The following is a 25,407-nucleotide window of genomic DNA, read 5'->3' on the forward strand; positions in this document are numbered from 1 at the left end:
TTTGATTCATTTTGACATGGGTTTATTTTAAAAGCTACTAAGTCTATATTTATCAACTGTCAGCTATCCCGGCAAACGTTGTATTGACCAGTAGGCCATAGAGGCTTCGACAAAAATCGCGAAATTTACGTCCAATTTGCATTTCCCGTTTTTTAAACTTTCTCGGAGGATTTCCAAAAATATCATTCCACAAGCACAAGCACGCCCTTGATGAAATAAAGTGAAAGCATTGTTCACATCGATCGTCACGTTCTCAAGCCAACTCGTGACATACAAACACAAGCACCATTCCATTTTAGCTTACATAGATATGCCCCTTTTGTACATCTTATTACCACTTTATTTGAAAGTATTTCAATTCCTAAATTTTCGATTTGTAAGGATGAAACAAAGGTGCACATGTTGAAGCATGTGTCTTACCTTACTTATTTAATTTTTAGCCGATTAGATAACGATTGATAGATTTGAAGCTCTTATAAATAGAGCATCGTTGTCAAAAAATTTCAGCTTTTTGATGTATTATTCAGTAACTAAAGAATATTATGAATCCCTTATGTTTGAGTGTTTAAAACTTTTGCTATAAATTTTAAAACTCTGATTCAAAACTTCGAGTCAGACAAGCTAGAGAAAAAATCAAGACCTGACAGTATCAGAAAAAAGTCATAAAATATTACCAACTAATTTGAAACATTTCTAAGAAGTTTAGTGTAACAAAGTAAACGTTTTCTACAAGTAATTGAATCATCAATGCTTAAATGTAATTTGTTCAAGGTTACAGATGCTTAAGGCCCAAGTAAAAATAGCGCAAAAGTCAAAACTGAAAAAGCAGTTTTCTCTTTTTAAATAGACAAATCGAAAAAAATAAAAACACACAGCTCTTTTATTTGCCAAATAAAAAGGCTGTGTATTCTTATTTTCATCTATTTATTGTTTTAAAGGGAGAAAACTGCTTTTTCAGTTCTGACTTTTGAGCCATTTTTAATGTTAATATCATCAACCATATCAACTTTCTACAACTTATTTTTGGTGGTTCGGAGATGTCCGTTCGAAATTATTTTCCCAATGACCATCTCAAATTCCCGGGTTTTCCCGTCTTTTTCCCGATGGATTCAAATTCCCGTCTTTTTCCCGCTTTTCCCGTTTTTCCCGGTTCGGTGGCCACCCTGCATTGAAAAATAACCCTAAATAATCAACATATATCTATTTGACACATATCTTATCTTCTTCTTCTTGGCATTAACGTCCTCTCTGGGACAGAGCCTGCTTCTCAGCTTAGTGTTCTTATGAGCACTTCCACTTTTATTAACTGAGAGCTTTCTTTGCCAAATTTGCCATTTTCACATTAGTATATCGTGTGGCAGGTACGATGATACTTTATGCCCAGGGAAGTCAAGGAAATTTCCATTACGAAAAGATCCTAGACCGACTGGGAATCGACCCCAGACACCTTCAGCATGGCTTTGCTTTGGAGCCGCGGACTCTAACCACACATATCTTATGTGCTTTCCATTTCATTTGCTCTATTCCTACAACATAAACCGCAAATGATTAAGATGAAAATTATGTAGCAGAAAAATACTATTTCATTTTCTCACGTTTCGGTATATCACACCAAAAAATTGTGGATTCGTTATATAATCGAGAGATTACTGTAGCATGCAACGTTAAATCGGTAATTTAGTTATGTACCTACAGCATCACAATGCTTGCTTATCAAATTTTCGTATCAAAATTACCTCTAAAGCAATTTTAGACTTCTCAAGGCTTTCGCTTAGATAAGTAGCCCATCTTTTCACACCATCTATCGCTAGAACGATTTCAAGGCAAGTTTGAAAATTATGCCAATCGTCTATTAAGCCTAACGTTTATTACGCTTATCGTATTTATGCCTAACGTCGTGCTCCCGTTTTGGGCGAAGGATTTTTAAAACTGTTTTTCGAAATAAATTTTAGTAGAGCGGAAATTGTACGATTGTGTTAATATGTAGCTTTATTATCCGGCAACGCAGTCTTTCTTAAGAAAAAAGTTGTGCACAAAAGAGACAGTGATATTCGTAGCATAAGATTTAAAAGTTCAATTCCTTTCAAATCTTTTTAGACTTAACGATTCTTAACTCTTGGTATGTAAAAAAACTACACCAGACAGTTATAGTTAGACAAAAAATAACAAACAAACACTATATTGTAAGTTGGAACAACTAAATTTTATAACGCATATAGTACAAACATTAAATTACGGTACCCCTTGAGGAAGATACACTACCCGTGTTGAAACGTCGGGCAAATAAGCACCTCGTTTTATCTTAATAAAGACTGCGTTGCTGGAAACTAAGATTAAACCATACAGTCGATACTTCACAAATACTAATGTATTCTAACCAATGCCATTTTCAATCGGTTTTTTGCCCATCGTTTCAAAATTATAACACCTTGTAAACAATAAATATTGGACTGAGAAAATATGCGACATTTTGTTTTGGGTGTAACTTTTTATCGCGTGGGTAAAATATAATGAAATTTTGAGTAATATAAGTTTAGAGTGTTATGTTTATGTGGGCAAAATTTTATCGCGATCTGTCAAGTAGTTTTCAAGATGCATTCGATTAAAGAAGAGCTAGGTCAGCAAATCTTAGGCGCGATGATCGATAATCATGGTCAGTCGCACAGATGGATCGGCAAAATGCTTGGATTCTACCATTCCACCTTGTCCCACGTTGTTAAGATGTTCCAGGACACCATCGAGCGGCGCGCTGGAAGCGGCTGAAAATCGACAACGGAATACCCAGAGAAGGCGCGGAAGACAAGGTAGTACTTTAAGAATAACTATCCACCCGAGACGTGGCCGAAAAAAGTCAATTGGTCGAAGTGGTTTGTCCAGCAGACTATGAAGCGGGCTGGGCTACGTGTTTTTATGGTCAGGAAGGCGCCAAACCGGACTGACAAGCAAAACACGGTGGCCAAATTGCGTGCGCGGAAGCTGTACTGGTCAAGCCAGGCTGTCACGTCATGGACGACAAGACATACATCAAGGTGGACACCAAACAAATCCCCGGCCTCGAGTTTTTTGTCGGCCGCATGGAGTTTCCGGAAGAGAAATATGGACAAATTCGCGAAGAAGTACCTGTTTGGACAGGCGATCTGCGAGTGCGGACGGTACAACAAGCCGTTCGTTACTACCGGCACCATAAACGGGCAGATTTATCTTGATGAATGCTTGCAGAAACGCTTGCTGCCCTTCCTCCGCTGTTCTGGCCGGATCTCGCTTCGTGCCATTACGACAAGCCTGTAATGGATTGGTACGAAGCGAAGGGCGTTAATGTGGTGTCGAAGGAGGCGAACCCGCCGAATACACCAGAACTTCGTCCGATCGAAAAGTTTTGGGCGATAATGAAAAAGAAGTTGAAGAAAAGCGGGAAACATTCAAAACCGTTTAAGCTTTGAAGAAAAACTGGGAGAAATTGTATAAGAAAGATGGGCAAAGCCCCGCCCAAGATCTCGTGAGCAGTGTTAAGAGAAATGTACGAGCATTCAGCTTGCGGGAGGAAATTCAATAAATAAATTATGCAAGAACACTAAAATATAGTCATTTCGTACCTGAAAATTTTAGAGGTATCCGACTTAAAATGAGTTTTCGGTGATCATTTTTGTGTGTCTCATTTTTCCAAGCCCAGTCTTTAGTTAACGCGAGTGCTGCAATGCCCTATAGGGCAAATTGAAGGTCAGTTGTTATTAAGGTGAAGGTGAATCGAAGCCAAAGTTCAAATTTTCAAGAGCACGGATCTGGAGAACCAAACACCCGATTAAGCTGAAAATCTAATCGATTGGTCACCACCAGCTAGTGACCAATCGATTAAGTTTCAGCTTAAACGGATGTTTGGTTCTCCAGATCCGTGCTCTTGAAAATGTGAACTTTGGCTTCGATTCATGTTCACCTTAATGTTCTGTAAATTCCACTGCAGTTGTAACTCGTCAGTTATTCCAATATCTTGTATAGTCTATGGCATGATATGATGAAACCATATATGGGTGAATTATCCACTTTATGTAGAACGATAGAGTGAATGTATCTAACTAGATCTAAGTTTTTAGGGTTCTATTTGGGGCCCCAAGCAACAATGTAAACTTTTTGCGCGTTTGGTTGCGTCCTCGTCCAAATAATTCTAAAAAAAGTTGCGATAACAGAAATTTAGGAATTAATCGTTAGTAAAGAACGGGAAAATAATAAATAAAAAGTTAGTCGAGTGTAGAGTTTAGTGCAAAATAAAAATACTTAATAGTGATTCGAAAAAGTGTCAAAAACTAGTCGAAAATACGTCCAGAAGGAGCCGAAAAAAGTCCTGAACAAAAATAAGTAGAAAAACGTTATTTTTTGTTGATCATCTCTTTTTTCATACGCCAAGTTCTGTTGATCAATAACTTTCTAATGCACAATCTAGTTCAATGAACCACAATTGAACAGAGTTCTCAATTTTTAGTATCTGGCAAGCCATATTTTTCTCGGAAAGATACCGCACAAGTTCCAGGTGCGCAGCTGGTCACCATCCCGCTGGATTCATATGGTTATAATTGCTCCCGCCCGTTCTGTGCCCCCACCCCCACTTACCTCTCCTCTGCTTCCGGAACCCTCGAGGCCTTCGTCGTCGATGTAGATGTCATTATTCGGACTGGAACCACCCGCACCAAACGATGCCGACAGCGACTGACTGTTGCGGTTATTTGATTTCTGCAATTAAAACCAAACAGAGAGAAAGAAATGGTGAAATGATTTGACGGAGCCAGGTATGGGGGAAAAAAAGCAGCTCGGAAGCATTTATGAATTATGATCGGTTGGGTTTCAAAGCGACGGAGGCTGACGAAGGATGTCTTCCATAGGGTTGCTTTCGGCGCAGGACCAATGCAATCAGAGCCGAATTGGCGATCATAGTCTTGTGGAGGCTTTTACCATTGCATTTTTTTTACTTTAGGATGTACTAAGAAAAAAACTTACAAAATATATTTCCCTTCAATGTTCTGAGTCAATTGTCAATAATATAATGTTTATATTTTTCTGAGAGATTTGTTCGAAATCTCGAGAAATAATTGAGATTCCGAGAAAAAGGATGATAATTTTAAGTTTAGAAACATTTTTTTTCTGAGTTTTTATTTTTAATGTTAGTTAAGGGTTCATATAAATCTCGTCCATGAAAATTTAAATATTTTGTTTTAGTACCAATTTAGATTTGAGTTTGTTTTATATAAGTTCCGTTTCTTGTGTCGAATCTTCAAACATTTTGAATAATTTAAAATTTTTGTAATCAATTTGAATCTTTCATGTTCGTCCCCCATAAATACGGCCCTGAACAAAAATTGAGGGTGGCTTTGCACTGCAAAGGGTGAAAAACCGTCGTCGCTGAATGGAAGCACCTGGCAAACCGTTTGAGGCACTTCCTTTAGAAACTGTGTCACCTCTGGGGGGATTTCGCAACCATATCGCAATGCTGACTGCTGCGCGCCGGTATGAAAAGCGATGAAGCTCATTGTCCACAGTAGACCTTAGTACATAGACGATTTATTTCAGGACTTTTTTTTATTTCGCGAAAGAATGGTGGCTTTCAAACTCGGAAGGTAACATGCGAGTAATGGAATTAATTAGTGCCGGGCGCAGTGCTGTTTGAGTGCAAAGCCGTGTTACGAAAGGAAACCCTCCAGTTTGTTATGCTATATCCAACGCGGAAGCACTGGATTACGATAAGTTTGTAGCGATGAGCACCTAGTAGCAGCAAGTTGTACTGTTTAATCCTCTGTAATGAAGCGTTTCATGTTTTGAATTTAGTTATTGTGACTAACGGTCGTAAGCTAATTTGCTGTCGACTGAGTTTGATTGACTTTGATTTTGTGATAACCTTTCAGAGGAAATCATCCGAAGATTAAACTTGGCGATAAGCATGAAAGCACTTGGTGATTCCAAGACTTGAGCTGGATTCAATGTTGTTGAACTGATTTTCGAGAGACACGTTGTTGATAACGACTAAGATTACTAAGAAGTAATGTAATAAAATTATTTTAATAAACGATTCGTACCAACAACGGTTTTAGATCATCCTCTGAGTCAACGATTTTGAGTCATTCATTCTACAGAAAAATGTAATAGATTTGGTACAACTCAAACTCATTTTAAGACTGGACAGCAACATTCAAATCAAATGGAACAGTGTTGCTGTCCCACATCTTGTGTGACACGTAAGTTATTAGATATTCGAGACATTGGTTTGTAGGCTTCAAAGCCGAGTGGTTATTCATTGTCTAATGTTGAGTTACAGTCTGTGCAACTAAATGGCTGAAGAAGGTGCCCGTCTTTTTCAATATACAGGTCGGAGTATCATTTTTTTTTCACTCCGGATAATCGAATTACTAAGAAAAAAAAATTGAAATCGTCGATATAAGAATGTAAATATTATCTATTTTCGTTGTTTTATTTGTATGATGTGGTGGCGTAGCCAGAAATTATTTCTAGGAACAGTAGGCGTCTTTACAAGAAAAATAAATTTTTGACCAACCTACACAAAAAAAAAACACTTTTTCAAACCCCCTTTTCTTAAATACGTTCAAAACTGTAAACCCATCCATATTGTTAATTACAATACTAAATTATGTCCAGTCTCCGGATAATCGAGACCGACCTGTATCTCAATAAGTAAAAACTTCAGTGAACGTTCGGTAATGATGATGTGGATTAAAAGTTGTAGTATGAAATTCTCCAAAATTCATGACAGTTGGCAACATTATTCAAGTGAGTTTAAATCTACTTCAGTTTGACCTGAAGAATTTGAATGTGAGGCAAAGTAGATGAGGCCTCCTAGGTGCTTAGGAAAAAATAATATGGCTTACAACACTGTTCCGGTTGAATCAAATCAATCTGTATGTTTTACATTAGATGTTAGACAGCTAATATTATCGTTAAGCTAAAATTGGCAAGAAGATAAGCAATTTACATGCTTTCTTATGATGGTACTAAAAATGTCTAGTAGCTAGTACACTACATATTGTGTTAGATGCTTCATTGCAGATCCACTGCAATACTGCAAATTAATTTGAATAACATATCAACAAAACTCATAAAGCCTCTCTTACAAAAATGGTCAAAATAATATGAAATCTTTGAAAAGTTCAGAAGGAACCAGACAAACAGACGTAATACTTAGAAAAAATCTTGATCAAAATCATAGTAACGAGCACGCTCAATGATAAAAAAGGTGTGTTTGGCCAATGTGCCAAAAGATGGCGGTTGTGTGTAAACGTCAAACTGCGGGGGTGGGCAGAAAAAGCAGGATCAATCGTGTTATGCGTTGATTGTTTGGACAAGCTTAACCCTGAAGAGATGAGCATCGCTGACTTTAATAACAAGTTCCCATTCAAAAGTGATCAGGTATCCTTAATCAATACATATTATTATTTCCATTACCAAAAATGCTCCAAATTGTCGAATTGAGCTGATCCTTATATACACCCTACCCTACTAACACAATCTCCCTATCCCGTGATGTCTATGAAGATAATTTGGGTTCCCTGTATCTTCTTAAGTAGACGTTGAACTAATTCCTTCCCTTCCCCTAGCGATTGGGAAGTGACCAGGTGTACAATATGATGCTTGTTTTATGTATTTCTATTATGTAGAAAAATACGTTCATCCCAAACGTTTTTTTTGCGGCAGTACATATAGATTACTCAAAACCAATAGAGTTGAGCATTGTATGGCCACCAACGATTTGTACAGTGGTTAATGTTATGCTATGCTATATCTCTCAAGAAGGAATCCTAAAGCTAACCGGGAATAACCGAAACGAAGCTTTTAAGTTTATGCTTAAGAAATCCGAGGAAAAAAACCTTCATGAATTCATGGAGGAATTCCTAAACGAATCACTGAATCCATGGTGAAACCCTTGAGGTAATTAAAGAATGAATCCCTCGAAGATTTTGTTTGAGGAATCTCTTGAGAAATTCTTGGACGAATACCTTTAGGAATTCTTTGATGAATCCCTGGAGGAACTTTTGGAGAAACCTTTGAGATAATTAATGAAGGAGCCTGGGAGGAACCTCAACAGTAGTAATCTATGATGGAATTTCTGTAGAAAATTTTGTAGAAATGTCTGGATACAACCTCCAAAAACTTTTTTGAGAGAATTCCTAGAAATATATCTCTTGGAATCTCTGGAGGAACTTTCGGAAAAGACTCAAGTAGGAATGGATTTCTGAAAAAAATCCCTGGAGGCATCCCTGGAAAAAAATATGGAGGAATTTCTTGAAAAATCCCTAATAAAACCCCTTAAAAAAACTTTGAAAAAAAAAATACCTAGAGAAATCTTTGAGAAAATCTCCTGAGGAATTCTTAGAGAAATCCAAGAAGTAATTCATGCAGAAATCCCAGGAGACACCCCGGGATGACTTCCTTAAGGAATCTCTAGTAAAATCCCTGAGGTAACTGGTGTATAAAATCCTGGAAGATTTTGTTGAGGAACCCCTAGAGTAATCCTTGTACGAATACCTTTGAGAAGTCTTGGAGGAATCCCTAGAAACAAATTTGGAGACTAACCCCTTTAGGAAACCTGCAAGGAATTTCTGGAGGGCTCTCTGGAGGAACCTTTAAATAATTCTCTAGTATGACCCTTGGATGTAACCTCAAAATAGTACCTAGTAAAACATCTGAAACAATCTCTAAAAGCATTATAAAAATCCCTAGACAAATTCCTGAAGTAATCTCAGTAGAAATTTCTGTAATAGAATTTTTTTTAAGACCCGGACACGTTAATGCTTCCAGTGGGCATTTTGCCCTTTGAAGGAAGCACCACACTAGACAACGGACTAGCATGCAACGCCCAGTGGCACAGTCGGAACAGAATCCTCACGAAAAGTTTTCTGGTCTGAAGCGGGAGTCGAACCCACACTCCTTAGCACGATGTGGCTAAATGCCTGTAACACTAACCGCACGGCTACGAAGCCCACAGTTCTTAAGAGAATTCCAATTTCGACGTGCCAAGAAACCCCTTTCAACCAGTAATAAAACACGAAAAAAAATCTGAATCCTAAATCATGATTTACAAGTCATAAGATTCATGATATCAAGTTTACAAATTGGTTAAGTCATGATATCAAGTTTACAAATCATGGCTCCTGAAGGAATCTCAGGTAAAATTCTGAGAAAAATCCTGGCGAATACTCAGAAAAAAATTAAAAAGGAATTGCTGTAGGAATTTCTGGAAGAGAGAGAAACTTCTTTAGGAGTTCCTGGAGTCTTTTATTCTCTATTTGAATTTTGAGAAGAATCCCTGCAAGAATCACTAGATCAATTTTTGGAAAACTCTTTGGTGGAATTTCGTAGAGAAATCCATTCAAAGTTCCTTCCAGGGAGAAATCCCTGGAGGAATCTCTGGAAGAAAACATAGAAAAACACGAGGTAGAATCCTTGAGGGACATTAATGTAAGATTCCCTGAAAAAAATTGTGAAAAGAATCCCTGGATGAATCCAATGAGGAATTTATGGTGAATTCCTAAATGAACTTCTTAAGGCTAAGTAGCCCGTCATTCATTTTGGCGACAATGATGACTTTTCAGCTTGAATTTCAAAGTGATAAAAATCAGGCTTGATAGTTTATATTGACTTGAAAAAGTATCACTGTACGCGCTAACAATAACATGCATAAAGTATGCTGATACTTTTTCAGCTGTGTCAGTGCAAAACCAACTGATTTTCTTTGATTCGAAATCCTGAGATGAATTAGCAACAATCATCAACGACGCGAACAAATTTCAATGACGGCCTTCTTCGCCTTAAGAAATTTCAAGAAGAGTTTATAAGAGAATTCCAGAGGAAATTTCTGAAAGACTTCCTTGATGTCTATTAATGGAGCCAACCTACAAAATTCGGCTGCGTCGCCGCGGAATCCCTGGAAGAATCTATGTATAATTTTTTTGGAAAATACATGGAAGAATCTTTAAAGATATTCCAGGTTGAATTACTGGTGAAATTTCTAAAGAAACCCTTGAAATCCTGAGAATCTGTGGGAAAAATTTTGGAGGAATTCCTTTTTAATTTCTTCGAGAAATGGAGTAGTACATGGGAAAATCTCTGCTTCTACTGGAATAACTCATACAAAAATCCTTTGAGAAATCTCTGGAAAATGTTCAGAAAGAACTCCTGAAGGAATCCCTGGAGGATCAGGAATCCCTCCAAAGATCTTAAATTTTTTCAAGGAAGTTCCAACTTCACTAGAAATTTATCGAATAATTCTGGCATTGATCCCTTAGACTTTATCCAACATTCCCGTTATCTTCAAGAATTCAAAATTCTTTCAGGAATTCCCAAATTGAAAAAAAAAATCTCGAGAAGACTTCATCAATATCTCCAGGAAAATGACAAGGGCTTTTTTCAAATTTAGAAAAAAATCGCAAGGGATTTCAAAAGAAAATCCTAGAGTAATGTCACAAGAAACTTTTTTGAGTTCTAAGTATGCCTTGATGAATTCCTACGAATAATGATTTTGAAGGAACTCCTGCATTCTTGATGAAATTCTTTCTCGGATTTGCTTGCTATATAAAAAAACCTCAAAAAAAAAACATTCATATGCTCATGACCGACACCCAACTGGAACTGGGAACTGTACTTGCCTTTATCAACACGACAATCTTAAGTTTTGTTTCATAGTCTAAACATAAATTGACGCTCATATTGAACTATTCGGTGATCCGATCCATATGGATATTAAATTAAATAACTCATTACTCGCGGTAGAGATGGATAAATGATGGGTGAAATTATGAAAAAAAAAAAATTACGTGCTCGGCTGGAATCCGAACCCAGGACTCTTGTATGCTAGACGAGTGCTTTACCAACTAAGCTACAGAGCCACTTGGTGACCCAATAACTTAGAAGGTTACATGTTTCGAATTAAAATCCCTACACATCACGCAGACCACGTATAAAATGTATTATTAAAAAAAAATCCTTATAATTCCATGCATAATCAAAAAAAATCCTGATTATGGCCGAAATTCCCTGAGAATTCCAATTATTTAACAGGTTTTTTTCAGGTAGAAAACAGTATGATTTAGTATTGTTCCTCAATCAATTTATCATACAAATAGAGTCTGGTGGTATTTTATTCTTTTCAAAGCTGTTTTCCGTTTATAATCACAAAAAAAAACATTAGGAAAACAAAATTGATCTCATATATTATGTACCGTAAAATATTGAATATAATATTTTACCACAATCAATTTATCGTACAAATAATGCCTGGTGGAAGAAAATTATTTTTTCCTTAACAGTTTTTTTTGTAAATTACATAAAAATATATAAAGAAAATAATAGAATGTGAAATTCTATACTTCAAAAACTTCATTTTTTATGATTGACAAAAATCGGTAACCGGAAGCCACAGATAAAAATAACATGCTAAAAAAATCAAAGACTATAATGCAAAATTTCGCGATTAGAAAATAAAACATTATCCAAAACGTGTTAAGATGGATTTCAGATAGTGAGAAATAATATTCAGATAACGAGTTCAAACTTTGTCATAACAGAGTTTAATTTAAAAGTACGTTCAAATTGAATTATTTTTGAAAACCATTTAGTACACAAATTATCTGGAATTGTGTATAAAAACACATCATACATGCTGTATGGTTTTAACTGGTGCATTTTACCCTAAGTGTACCCTAAATTCGTTTCGAATGATATTGGACGACTTTTACAAGAATTAATTTTATATTTATGATTAAAGTACTTAATCTGCACAATCGTATATTGAAGTGCGAAGGGAAGCAATAATTCTTATCGCAATGCCATAATAAAACACATTTCAATCAATAACCGTTACTTCTTAATCGGATATTCGTACCTAGCATTAAAATATTGCTCCCAGCATGCCGTACCGCTCCCTTTTCCACGCAATGAACTTCTACTCATCGGAAAGAGAAAAACTTCCTCCGAAGCGGAAAGAACCAGCTTACGTCAGCCGATAAATTTCACTTCCCAGAACACAGAGAATTTCTCCCCACAGGATAATTGCGTTGTATGCCTTACCTTCTTAGGCCTTCCGAGACTCACAATGGGAAAACTTTGCACCGCGCAGCGGCGTGCGTATCTACCTATCTGAGCATAAGTACCGTCTAGCACACCCACAATCGCTCTTCGTCTTCTTGCAATCTAGCAACTTCCGAACAAGAACCATTCTGACACAATTTCCGGAAGCCCCAACTGAACCCTCGCATTCCCTGTCCCAGAATATATGTCTGACGTCAATCGTGTTTCTCGGTTTCTGTCGCTGATCGAATTGCCCCAATTTGTGTTTCTTAATGTAAACCAAACTCTGGGAAACAGAGATAGAGAGAGAGGAACATTTAATTTTCCCGACACACATCTAACTGTCTCGCAGACAGGTCCAAATTTGATAAGGGCAAATAGGCCCTTAGCCTGCCGAGACTCATAAATAACAATTTGAAAAATTTACAATACCTTATTTGAAAAAAATAATTCAAAATAGGAAACGGTGCAAACCTTGAAGATTCAAAACTATCCGGGCAATATACCCTCCCTTAGAAAACAGGTCATCAGTTAAAAGTCGTCTTCAGGTAAAAGTTTTTGTACTAATTACAACAGTAGTATATGGGATTTATTTACAATGAAGCTTGCTTATCGGATGCAAAACTTTACGATATAAATCAGATTTTCGATATTTTTGGAATTTCTATTGGTCGTTTATAGTTGAAACAAACATTCTCAACACCATATTTAAGAAATTAAATCATATGTACCTATAAAAGAATCCTTTTTTCATAAAATGGGGCGTGTCCTCCCCGAAATAGTCACTGACAAAAAATATAGTGACGAATTTCTTCGGAAGGGAAGTGAAGCCATTGGTCCCGAGATGAACTGGCCAAGGACTAAAAATCTCGTTGTTAAAGATTAAAAATAAAATAAAAAAAATGAATAACAATTAACAAGATCCTACTCGGACCCCGAAACCCAAATCCGGCACTGCCAGCACATGGAGATGTTTCGCTTTGCGCTGAAATTGTTTCGCACACTTTTGTCCTACAAAAGGACATGTGTGTGCCCCCGAGAGCTGAGATTCCGTCGAGGGACGGGTCAGACCTTTTTCGTCGCATTTGTTTTGCACTTTTATCTTACGCTCTAAACGGGGGTTAGTCTGGGTCATGTGTTTTTCTTTACGGGATTTTCTTTTCTGTTCGTTGTTTTTCCATTCCGAAGGAAATCTTTTCTAAAGAAATCTCTCCTGCTTGAGGGTGCGTCGGTATCCTGTGCATCGGTCTGCACTAATTGGAGCGATGTGCACAATTGCTCTTTCTGTTCTGCTAAACAATTGATGGCTGGAGAACGTTTCGAGAAGACTGTGGATATAATTCCGGATCTTTTCCTCGGGCATGGGAGGTGAATGCTAAATGTCTACAATTATGTTGCCTAGGCTTGAAAGCTGAATGTATACGAAAAAGCATTGAAAAAATGCCATAATTATGCATACATATGTCGAAAAGCTACGTCTCGGCACATTTTTGCATACATTTTTTAATTGTACACTCCATGTTCTCTTGAATCAGTTTTCCATAAAACTTGTTGTTTATTAGGGTTTCTGCAGTAAAAATTTCAACAACTTATTGGCGCAACATAATGAGCTTTCTCACCGCCTATACTGCCCATGTTTGCATGCTCGACGTAACCACCAGAACTATATTTGCTGGAAAAATGCATTTTACTATTCCCAGCAGCATTCTTCAATATTTAACCAATTTTGGTCAAATAATCTGTGATTTTTTTTAGATTGAAACTCAAAAGTTGACCGGGGGAGACATTTTAATGAATGTATTACATATACATGGTTTTATCCGTCCAATCAGTCCGCGATTTTAGACGTGCTTGTCTGGTTATTCTAGCAACACAGTTCACCCACCGATGATGACAATAGCTAACCAGCGTTGATCAGAGAACACATGTTAATTCCAATAAGAATCGGTGGCCGAAGAATAAATTTCATGAACTCTAAAGTTGAGTCTACTTGTGAAGTGTCCAATAAAATTACAAGTCGCATGTACCTAGAGCGGTGTTAAACTTAGCTGAAGAGTGAAGAAAGTGCCTTATAAAGGATAGCCGATTCATCACCGCCATGCTATCGTATACTGCTGCCTGTGAACGATAAGCTAGATCGAGAAGTAGGGTGATTTCGCCTAGTTTGGACCCTTGCCAACCGACGAATTTTGGTGGAAACTGTAAATCACAACGAATGGTAACTGGCGAGCGCCAACAAATGCATATGAATGAAAATAAGCATTTTGGTCATAGTTGCGCTTACCTCCACTATGTGAATATGGGCAGTATTGGTTTCTATTACATATTTCAATAGTGTCTATCCTATGATATAATCAAACTCTTCTGAAATAATGATTACGATAGATACCCATTATTCTAAAAAAATTTCAAAACGAATTCATAAAACGTAATTTGAATAGACATTTTTAATATTTTTAATAATATAATAATATTTTTTACACGAAAAATCTTGAAATACTGTAGAAATGACAGGCTACCCGACCAGTGGATTACAACAGAGATTGTTACCCAGTAAGCACGTTTTTCTGTCAAAATCTATACATACATAAAAATGGAATGGTATTTGTATATCACGAAATGGTATGAAAACAGGCTAACTAATTTACTTGATTCTTTCACTGCTGCATCCACCAACGGTTCCGACGTGTTTGTGAAAAGGAAAAGTCGTGGAATACCTCCGGTACTATTGAAAAAACTGTCTCTGCTGGCGACCAATCGATTCAAGTGAAATTCGACAGATAATAAGTTTATATAATGTCTGAGCCACAAACGAAAAAAAAACTTTTCATCAAAATTGCTGAGGGAGGAAAGTGGGCAGCGACAAACATAGTCTATTTCAAAATTATATGACCGCCTGCAAAAATTCAAATTTTGGCAGATGTATAACTATTGTCAAAGGGTTATTAAGGCTATGCGATCTAGTTATAGTTAACGACACTGAAAACGATCTCACAGTCGTTGAGGTATACATAGAGTACAGTCAAACCTCCACAAGACGATGTTTCATAACTCGATTTCGACTTATGGAACCACACTAAAAACAAAATTTCAGGATTATTATGATGGTTCCATGAAACTGCTTTCCAAGACATTTATTTCCACGACGCGATACTTCCATGAGTCGATGGTCCCTTCTGATATCGACTCATGGAGGATTGACTGCAGTTAATTAGATTGACAAGTTTGAAGATCCATTTTCAAAGATACCGTGATGAATCGAAATCCGGATGGTATCAATATCCGAACAGTGCAATAAAATTCACTGATTGAGATAAGAATTTGATTACAAATGTGGTTGCAATTGTTCACATTCGAGTTTTGAAACATAACTCATCACTTTACTACGGTTTGTCACAAAGTTGAAAAAATTAAAACATATTTATAACCCAAGCTTGACACATTTTCTTCCACAGTGCAGGTTTTGTTGTTCAAACTCGCCAGCAAACAAAGTAACGTTGAGTTAACGATAATTCATTGAAAAGTACATGAAATGTTGTGAATATTAGTCTGTGAGAACTTGTTCATAAATAATTTAATGTGAAGATGCATCGAAACCAAACCTCGAATTTTCAAGAGCACAAATCTAGAGAACTTTACAACCGTTCGTGCTAAGAATCTAATCGATTGGTCACCACCAGCGAGTGACTAGTGAGTAGCATTTTTAGCACAAATGGTTGTCTGGTTCTCTAGATTTGTGCTCTTGAAAATTCGAGGTTTGGCTTCGATGCATCTTCACGTTAAACATATGGGGATTTTTTTTTATTACCGTACGGGTTTGGGCCGAAGGGTCTCAGATTATCATAAAACTTTTTCCACAGGCAGGGCTCATGTATATATGAATAAAAAAATTGAGAAAAATTCAGGGTCGCCTATTTTTCCGGAAAACTCAGGTGGAATTTTTTTGTTTTCCCTTGACACTACTTACTTTGAAAAATCATAACTCAAGAACGAAGCATCGTAGAAACAAAGTTTTTATATGAAAATTTAAGAAAATTTTCTCAAAAATCCAAAAAAAAATATGAACTGGAAAAAGTTTTCCACAAAATTTTCCACCGTTGGGAAAATTCGTAAAGAAAAGCCGGAAAAACTATGCCCGAAATCGTGGAAAATTTTCAAAAAAATATTTTCGAGAAGGTAATTTTATAAGCTTTAATCACTGAAATTTTTGGAATGCACTTTTTTTTCGTTTTTGAGTTATGGCCAATTTTGTGAAAAATGTCCAGATGTTTATGAATTTCCCCAACGGTGGCAAATTTTGTGGAAAACTTTTTCCAGTTCATATTTTTTTTGATTTCTGAGAAAATTTTCTTAAATTTTCATATAAAAACTTTGTTTCTACAATGTTTCGTTCTTGAGTTATGATTTTTCTAAGAAAAGTCTTATTCTTAGAAAAATCATAACTCAAGAACAAAACATTGTAGAAACAAAGTTTTTATATGAAAATTTAAGAAAATTTTCTCAGAAATCAAAAAAAATATGAACTGGAAAAAGTTTTCCACAAAATTTGCCACCGTTGGGGAAATTCATAAAGAAAAGCTGGAAAATCTATGCCCGAACTCGCGGAAATTTTTTAATAAAATATTTTTAAGAAAGAAACTTTATAAACTTCAATTCTGGTAACTTTTAGGATGTACTTTTCTTTAGCTCCTGATCTATGGTCAATTTTGTAAAAAATGCAAAGATTTGCCATACATGCCTTTTCGTTTAAAAATCATGACTCAAGACTCATCATGACTTGTCGAACCGGATTCAAATTATCTCAAAAATATGAAATTTTTGAAATGGAATCAGTTTCCCAGGACATTTTTCACTGTTTATGAAAACAAATAATGAAAACCCGATTAGCTATTCCAGCTTTCAAACAAAGTATATTTGAAAAGAGCGATCAATAAGATCCAATCCTACAATATTTTTCAATACGCTCATTTTTCGTTCCTAAAACATGATCAAATATTGCTAAGATGAGCTGTTTGAACCATATATTTACAAATTTATAAGTTCATAAACAAAATTTCTTAAGAACGAAACTACATAGAAACATAGTTTTCTTTAATCAGAATGTAGGCAATTTTTTCCTGTTAGGTAACTACAAAATTGACAGTTAAATAAATGGGTAGACAATATGACAAATACAGTGAAACCTTCATGAGTCAATATTGAAGGGACCAACGACTCATGGAAATATCGAGTCATGGAATAACAATCTTTTGGAAAGTGGCTTCTAGGGACCATCATAGTTACCATGAAATTCTGTTTGTAGTATGGTTCCATGAGTCGATATCGAGTCATGGAACATCGACTCATGGAGGTATCACTGTAGGTATTTACCAATTCAAGTTTAAAGCGTTGAAATGGCTTGAGAATCATAAGTTTACCAAAAACTAACAAAGAGCAGTGAGAAAGTGCAAGTGTTGTCTATCAGCTGTATATTCATCGTTATTTTTTTTTTTTGAAAAGTGAAAAAAGTTTTCCCGAAGCTGTTGAAATGGACAAAGTTCAATATTACGAATACAATTCTTTATGCTGTAACCCCTTCGGACTGGACGGCCACAAATCAGTAAGGACAAATCTACGATCGACCAACCAAGGCCTCATCAGTAAGCTTCATTCGAATGGAGTTCGGTGGATTACGGAAAAGATGAAAATTTGCGTGAAGTGCTCCATTACCGGTGACCAGAAGGCTCTCGAAACGGATCTTCCAGAAGCAATGGCGTTTGAGGAACAAGTTTCACCACTATCTTCGTTGGCGTCGCCAAAGGAAACTCCTTCCTCGGGTGAGTCAGTTGGTTCTATAAATAATGTACAAAAAATACAAGAGCTTGCTAAATTCTTGGAAATTTCTTTTCAAGTTAAAATCTTCACGTTTGGATGCTTCTAGTAGTAACTATCGCAATGCTTCTATGGACGAAATGTTCAATCAAGTAAAATAAAGACTTGGTTTCCGCATAATATTGTCGGTGTTACAGAATATTTTAATTCCGTTTTATTAAATTTGAACTCAGCTGTTACAAAAGCCGAACCTGATAAGCAAATTGAACTTCTAAAATTACTTCCTAGAAATTGGTCATATGCCAAAGTTAAAGCTCATTTTGACGTGTCTCAACACGTTATAACTGAATCAAAAAAATACAATTTAGGGATTCAACCACTTTCAAAAGTAGGACGACCCTCGCATGGATCAGATGTCCAAGACATAGTTTCAAATTTTTACCTAAGGGATGATATCAGTCGGCCATTTCCTGGCTTGAAAGATACCATATTAGGGTGGGGCTTATTTCCAAAAATCTTCCGTAGTCAGGATTTACAAAGTGGAAATTGATCACCGGTCCCAAAATAACATTCTGTGAAAAAATGAGAATTTTCGGTGAAGGTTTAGAGGTGGCGCAAAGGGCGTAAGTGCATTTTTTCCATTTTAGTGAACTCTGAAAAAATATGGTATGTTTTTCAGCTTGTTTTGGTGATTTTAGGACCCTTAAGGGCAAAAAATCACCTCAAAATTGCGATATCTCTACTCCTTTAGATGATATTTGACGAAATATATTTATGCATGCGATTTTTGGCCCTTGTATAGGTTACGCTGACTGTTTACTATGTACCCGAATAAGCATATGATTAGCTTGGGAGAATTCCTATGCTAGTAAAATGGAACGAAGAGCAAAGAAGAATGAGAGAAAGAACAAAGAACACAGAAGAATGTAAGGTGGGGTGGGTTAAACAGTTGGGTGACTTCTATTTAATATTACCTACTTCAGAAATATTTCGAGCAATGTTTCTTCAAGTAGGGGAAGAGCACCAATTTCTAGTTTTTGACCCATGCAAACGATTTTAGATTACTCTTAATAGAGAAATTTGCAGTAACGGCTAAAATGTCCTCAACTCCATGCGAAGTTTCATCATTATTCTCCTGGTAGGTATAGATAAATGCATGTCCACTTCACTGCTTTAGTTCAATAATCGTTTGTTTTTTTTCCTGGATGTTGATAGCAATTTATCGAAATGGACCGTTGCAAAATATACATCCTGGAAATTCAGCCTCACACAGTATTAATTAAATTCATAACAAATTTATATAAGCATTTATATATACATAGGACATCCTGTGAAAATTCCTTCATGTAGCTCTGTCGCAATTCCTAAAAAAAATATGTTTCAGAACTGTGAAGCTTAAATTTTGTTTTAAGGTGAAACATCTCAAAATCCAAAGATGGCCGGCACAATGGCCGACTTGTGCCCCTACTCACGATTTCAAAGGCACAAAACTGGAGAAACAGTTGGCAAACGTTTCTGATCTTCTTATTTTAAGCTTTCTGCTAGTGCACAAAGCCAAAATAAAAAGTGCACGATTGTTGGATGCTTTCTTTGCGAGATTTGTGCCTTTGAAGTTTTAGTGCAATCTTAGAAGTTGATTCAAAACTGTTTCACATTAATTCGAGAGGTTTTCAACCTGAAGTGCTTTATCTCTTGCACCATATAGAAGCTCGTGCAGTAATTTGAATTTTGACTACCGATTTTTTTCCTTCTGTTGTTGTTTATATACATCGATTTCATATACAGATGTAGAACGATGTATTGAACTTCAACTGCATTTTCGTTTGTCCGAAGTTATGTTAAAGGTGTTGTGGCAAAAGTGAAGTATTGGAAGCCCAAACGCAATTAATTGTTGAAATGGCATCATAATTCAAAAATTCCTGTGGAAATTCTAAGAGGAAGTGTTACTGCTAGAAAGCAGAAATCGTTTATGAATTTACCTAATAAGGCGGGATCAAAATCCGAACACCTATGAAATGAATCCAAACCCTTCCACTTCATATAAAACTCCTTCTATTTGTATGCAATGTACGGATTTTGAGCCTGTATGGGTTTAGGCCCCTCTGTAATTTCTTTCAGATTATAAAAGCAATTGCTGGAGTTATATTAAACGGGCATTCTAAAATACAAAATTAGTGTTAAACTTGCATAGAATCACATCTCATACATCCAACCGAGATATTTTCACGGTTCCGTAGTTCATTCTAATATAACATCATCAGTTAAACCTTCCCATGTTTAACTCACCCCACCTTACATTCTTCTGTGTCCTTTGTTCTTTCTCTCATTCTTCTTTGCTCTTTGTTCCATTCTACTTGCATAGGAATCCGCCCCAGCTATTCATATGCTTATTCGGGTTCATAGTAATCAGTCAGCGTAACCTATACAAGGGCCAAAAATCGCATGTATAAAATATTTTTCGTCATATATCATCTAAAGGAGTAGAGATATCGCAATTTTGAGGTGATTTTTTGCCCTTAAGGGTCCTAAAATCACCAAAATAAGCTGCAAAACATACCCAATTTTTTCAGAGTACACTTAAATGGGGAAATTGCACTTACGCCCTTTGCGCCACCTGTAAACCTTCACCAAAAAATCTCATTTTTTCACAGGATGTTATTTTGGGTCCGGTGATCATTTTCCACTTTGTAAATCCTGACTACGGAAGATTTTTGGAAAAAAGCCCCACCCTAATACCATATCTATTAAGTTACCCAATGGAGTGCGCCAAAATGTTCAAAAACGCCTTTTGCTTGACCCTTTGGATACTTTATGTAAACAATATTTGGAAACCTGTAAGAGTGAACAGGAATCTGTCTCATTCACATCGTTCTGGAAACTTAAACCAAAACAATGTGTTTATACAAAGGATTCATCGGCCATGAATGTTTGTGTTTGCATGATACATGAGAATATGAAATTCATGGTTGATGCATTGAAAAAAACTAATTGCTTTGAAGTTCATAATACAGAAAAAAAACTTAACACCTTTTTGACTAGTCAAATGATATGTCCAGATAGTACAGATGGTGGTAGGTCATTTGGCATAAAGTCGTTTGGCATAAAGACGTTTGGCATAAAGTCGTTTGGCATAATGGTCATTTGGCATAAAGTCGTTTGGCATAATGGTCGTTTGGCATAATGGTCGTTTGGCATAATAGTCGTTTGGCATAATGAGTCTGAAACAAAGAATTTCTCAATTTTTCGTTTCTATTGAATCTTTCTCACGACATCTGGTTGTTTTGAGGTCAATTGATACAAAATGACACCTTATTCAACAATCATTCGCTCTTGAATAAATTTAAGCATATTATGAATGTTATTGCCAATAGTATTTTATTACTTATCCAGAAATTACCCTTCTTTCATATATTATTTCTTCTTTTTTGTTTCGCTATTGGGACATATTTTTGCACTAAAGATTTTTATACATTTAGCACAAATTTACCCTTTTTTTAATTGTTCTTTTTTCTAAATATGATGTAACAATAATTATAGGTACAAAAACTGTTGATTTAAAATGTCAATAAATGTCTCCTTCTTCTATGCATAGGCTGTTCTTTGAAGCTATATTTTTAAAGTATTTTTTTGTTTCCAACTGACAGAAGTGCGGCAATCGATAAGATTGATCTGCTCAAATTATCAGCGAAAAGAGAAATCGATTACTGCAGTTACTTCGGTGGATTGTGCTACTTTCCAGCAAATGTCGATTCCCCGAATGTCGTTTTCCCGAACGCCAGTTCCCCGAATATTCTGTTTCCCCGACTAGCCCACTTCCCCGAAAAGTTTTTAGCACTCATAATTGTCGTAACTTCATACATTTCAGGGTGGTGAACGAACTGACCATCTAATATGCACCCTTCTTTATTTAATTGGCAGTTCTTTCGAGTTTTACCATCCTCAGCATTTTTGCCAACATGTGTATAGCCGAGAATGACAGAATACTTCCTTCTTTTGATTGTTTATCGTTATTTCTCGTCACCACTTTTCGGGGAAACCGGTCATTCGAGGAAAAGTAGCACACTCACTTCGATGATTCTGAACGCACTTTTTTATGTCTTTTCGTTTCATGACGCCGCAATAATTTCTGCGTCCATTTTTCTATTGGTTCAAATATAAATTTTGCCTTCTTTTGAAAATAAGCTGTTCTTTTTATTTATACTGGTTTAAATAATGTTATTTAGTAAAGCTGAATGTTAACCATTTTTATATTTTACTGTTTTATCAATCTTGCCAGATGTGTTGATAGAATGCTAATTACTTAAGAACCTGCCAATATTCAACATATACTTTTTTGGGGCAAACGCGTGATCTTCTTCCGAGATATGCTGGAAAAAATATTATTTCAATCACAAATTTTCCCTTCTCTCGATAATAGATGTTTTTGATGTACACTTACAAAATTAGAATTCATATTGAACCATTGAAAAGTTTTGCCACAATTTTTTTTTTTTTTAAAGATGTGTTGTTGATTTGAGCTATGCTGAAGCAACAACATTTTAAACAAAAAATAATCAGCTCTCGTATATAGGATATTTTTGCATTAAGTCGCATTGATAGATCTTTGGTATAGAGCTTTTGATAATTTGCAAAAAAAATCCATTCTTTTATCAAGTAATTTTCATGGAGTGTTACGTCCAAACTGGGACAGAGCTTGATCTGCAGCGAAATATTCTATGAGCGTTCCCTTGATGAATAACTGCGAACTTTCCTTGCCAATTTACTGTTCTCAAATATGTATATCGCAACAAGCACAAAGATACTCAATGTTCTGAGATGAAGAGACCCGTGCTATTGGCTCGGTTGTGTGAGTTCTCGGTGAAAGCTTGAAAAATACCGATATTTATTTTAAGTCAATCATTATGCTTAACGGCCGTTATGCCAAATGACCATTATGCCAAACGGCCATTATGCCAAACGGCCATTATGCCAAACGGCCATTATGCCAAACGACCATTATGCCAAACGACTTTATGCCAAACGGGGTACAATCGTACAGATAATTGTTACTTGAGGTCCTGTGAGGATTGTAAATTAAAGAAATTAGATTTTGTTGCCAATCGCTTAGATGAAAACAACGTTGAAGAAGTTAAGTATTGTTTTTGGATTATTTCTCCTCGTTGTGAAATTATCAACAAAGAGACAAATGATTTTATAGAAAACTTGAAAAATCTCACAGAGAAGTTTCTTGTGCATCAATTCAAAGTAGATAAACAAAATAAATTTATAAGAGCTAAAAAGGAATCACTATTTGAAAACAAAGAAATAATGTGCCAGATGGATTTCGCGGAAAATTATTCGTGCGTGATACAAGATTCCATTCAAAGCCATTACTTTGTACGACCTCAAGTAACAATACATCCATTTGTAATTTATTACAAAGACAAATCTTCGATCAAAGTCTTAAATTTTGTTGTAATTGCTGACATAAAAAAGCATAACACGACATCAGTTTATGCTTTTCAAACAAAACTAATTTCAAGATTGAAAAATAAATTTCCTGAGCTTGAAAAAATCATTTATCTTTCTGATGGTTGCGGAGAGCAGTACAAAAATAAATCCAATTTCAAAAATGTATGCATCCATGAAAATGATTTTAAAATTAGAGCAGAATGGCACTTTTTCCCAACCTCACATGGAAAAGGTCCATGTGATGGTATCGGTGGCAATATTAAGCGAATGGCTAGAGATGCTAGTATTAGAAAGTCAGCGGAAATTAATAACGCCAAACAATTTTTTGACTGGGCTGTGTCGCAAAAGGTGAAAGACCAATTTAAAAAAGATTGGGAATTCATCTATGCAACTGAAAATGACTATTCAGAGGCTGAAAAATTACTTCAGGAGAGATTTTCTAACCTTGTTCCAATTCCTGGAACAAAAAAATATCATTCATTTATTCCAAAAAACGAACGAAGCATTTTTGCGAGTGAATTCTCAAATGCACATGAAAACCAAGAAAATACAGCATGCTTTGTTCTTAATACTACAAAGAAACGAAAATCTTCTGGTGGTAGCAACCAAAGGCAATCTTCCCGGTTGAAAAAATAGATAGTTTTAAGATAAAATGTAAGTTATGTACTGAATAATTCAATAAATAAAAATAAAGAAAAATATAAAAAGAATCTTATTTGTTCCATAGAAAAAAAAAAGAATCCTTTGGAATGGAAAAGAAACAGTTTTTTCAGCTTTGCTTAACGGTGTAATGTTTCATGAAAAATATAATCCAATCCGACGTATACTTCATTAAAACCAATTCCATATCGTTTCTATCAGATCTTTTAGAAAATTTGCAATTGCTTTGATAAAAAACCTTGTTTTTCTGAAGCTTCGATTGAAATATGGGTTTTCAAAGAAAAGGCTAATATGGTCATTTTTCACAAAATTGACATAACTCGAGAACAAAAAAAAGTACATCCTAAAAGTTACCAGAATTGAAGTTTATAAAGTTTCCTTCTCAAAAATATTTTAATAAAAATTTCCCGCGGGTTCGGGCATAGATTTTCCAGCTTTTCTTTATGAATTTCCCCAACGGTGGAAAATTTTGCGGAAAACTTTTTCCAGTTCATATTTATTTTTGGATTTCTGAGAAAATTTTATTAAATTTTCATATAAAAACTTTGTTTCTACAATGTTTCGTTCTTGAGTTGTGATTTTTCAAAGTAAGTAGTGTCAAGGGAAAACAAAAAATTTCCACCTGAGTTTTCCGGAAAAATAGGCGATCCTGAATTTTTCTCAATTTTTTTTTATTCATATATCCATGAGCCCTGCCTGTGGAAAAAGTTTCATGAAAATCTGAGACCCTTCGGCCCAATTTGTACGATAATAAAAAAAAAATCCCCTACTAAAAAATATATCTATCATTGCCGATTCGAAAAATGATCAGACAAACATTTATTTTAATATAAATTTTAAACTTAAGTATACGAAATTTGAATAGTAAATAAAATTCTGATTTCAACTGTGATCGACTTATAAAAGGGTCAAAACCAAGACCTAATATTTACGTTAAAACATTTAAAAATCTAAAATGTTTGTTGCCTATCCAAAAGTTAGATATCTGACATAAGTTATTCCGAAATGAATTATTTATATTGAGAACACCCGAAATGCTATGATTTCGAGAAATAAAATTTAGAGATTTTTCAGAAATCTACCATTTTGTCAAATGTTTCCTAGAAAAGTAAAATAAAATTTTAAACAAAGGGGTCTGTGCTAGCATAATAAGAAGTGATTTATTTTAAATAAAAATTTCAATGTAAAAGGTTATTTAATCAAACAAAAATTTCACTGGCGGCATTTAAAATGTCCCAAGGAAAGATCATAATGACGGTCATAGGTTTAAATCGGCTTTAGGACATTTCGTCGAATGACATTTGGTCGAATGACGTTTGGTCGAATGACATTTGGTCTAAAGTACATTTGGTCGAAAGTACATTTGGTCGAAAGGACATTTGGTCGAATGGACATTTGGTCGAATTGCTTTGGAACATTTATTTT

At 35.6% G+C, this 25,407-nt stretch overlaps 1 protein-coding gene across 4 annotated transcripts in view; it reads right to left on the reverse strand.

The window, feature by feature from the left end:
- The window catches only part of LOC5579032 (syndecan), a 180,835-nt gene that overhangs the window by 68,152 nt on the left and 87,276 nt on the right, over window positions 1-25,407 (reverse strand). For all 4 annotated transcript variants that reach the window (XM_021840278.1, XM_021840279.1, XM_021840280.1 and 1 more), the window contains exon 2: window positions 4,603-4,722. In XM_021840278.1, coding sequence (XP_021695970.1) covers window positions 4,603-4,722 — 120 coding nt within the window. The remainder of the gene's footprint in view (window positions 1-4,602; window positions 4,723-25,407) is intronic.

The sequence above is a fragment of the Aedes aegypti genome, chromosome 2, assembly GCF_002204515.2.
Source record: "Aedes aegypti strain LVP_AGWG chromosome 2, AaegL5.0 Primary Assembly, whole genome shotgun sequence".
NCBI lineage: Eukaryota > Metazoa > Arthropoda > Insecta > Diptera > Culicidae > Aedes > Aedes aegypti.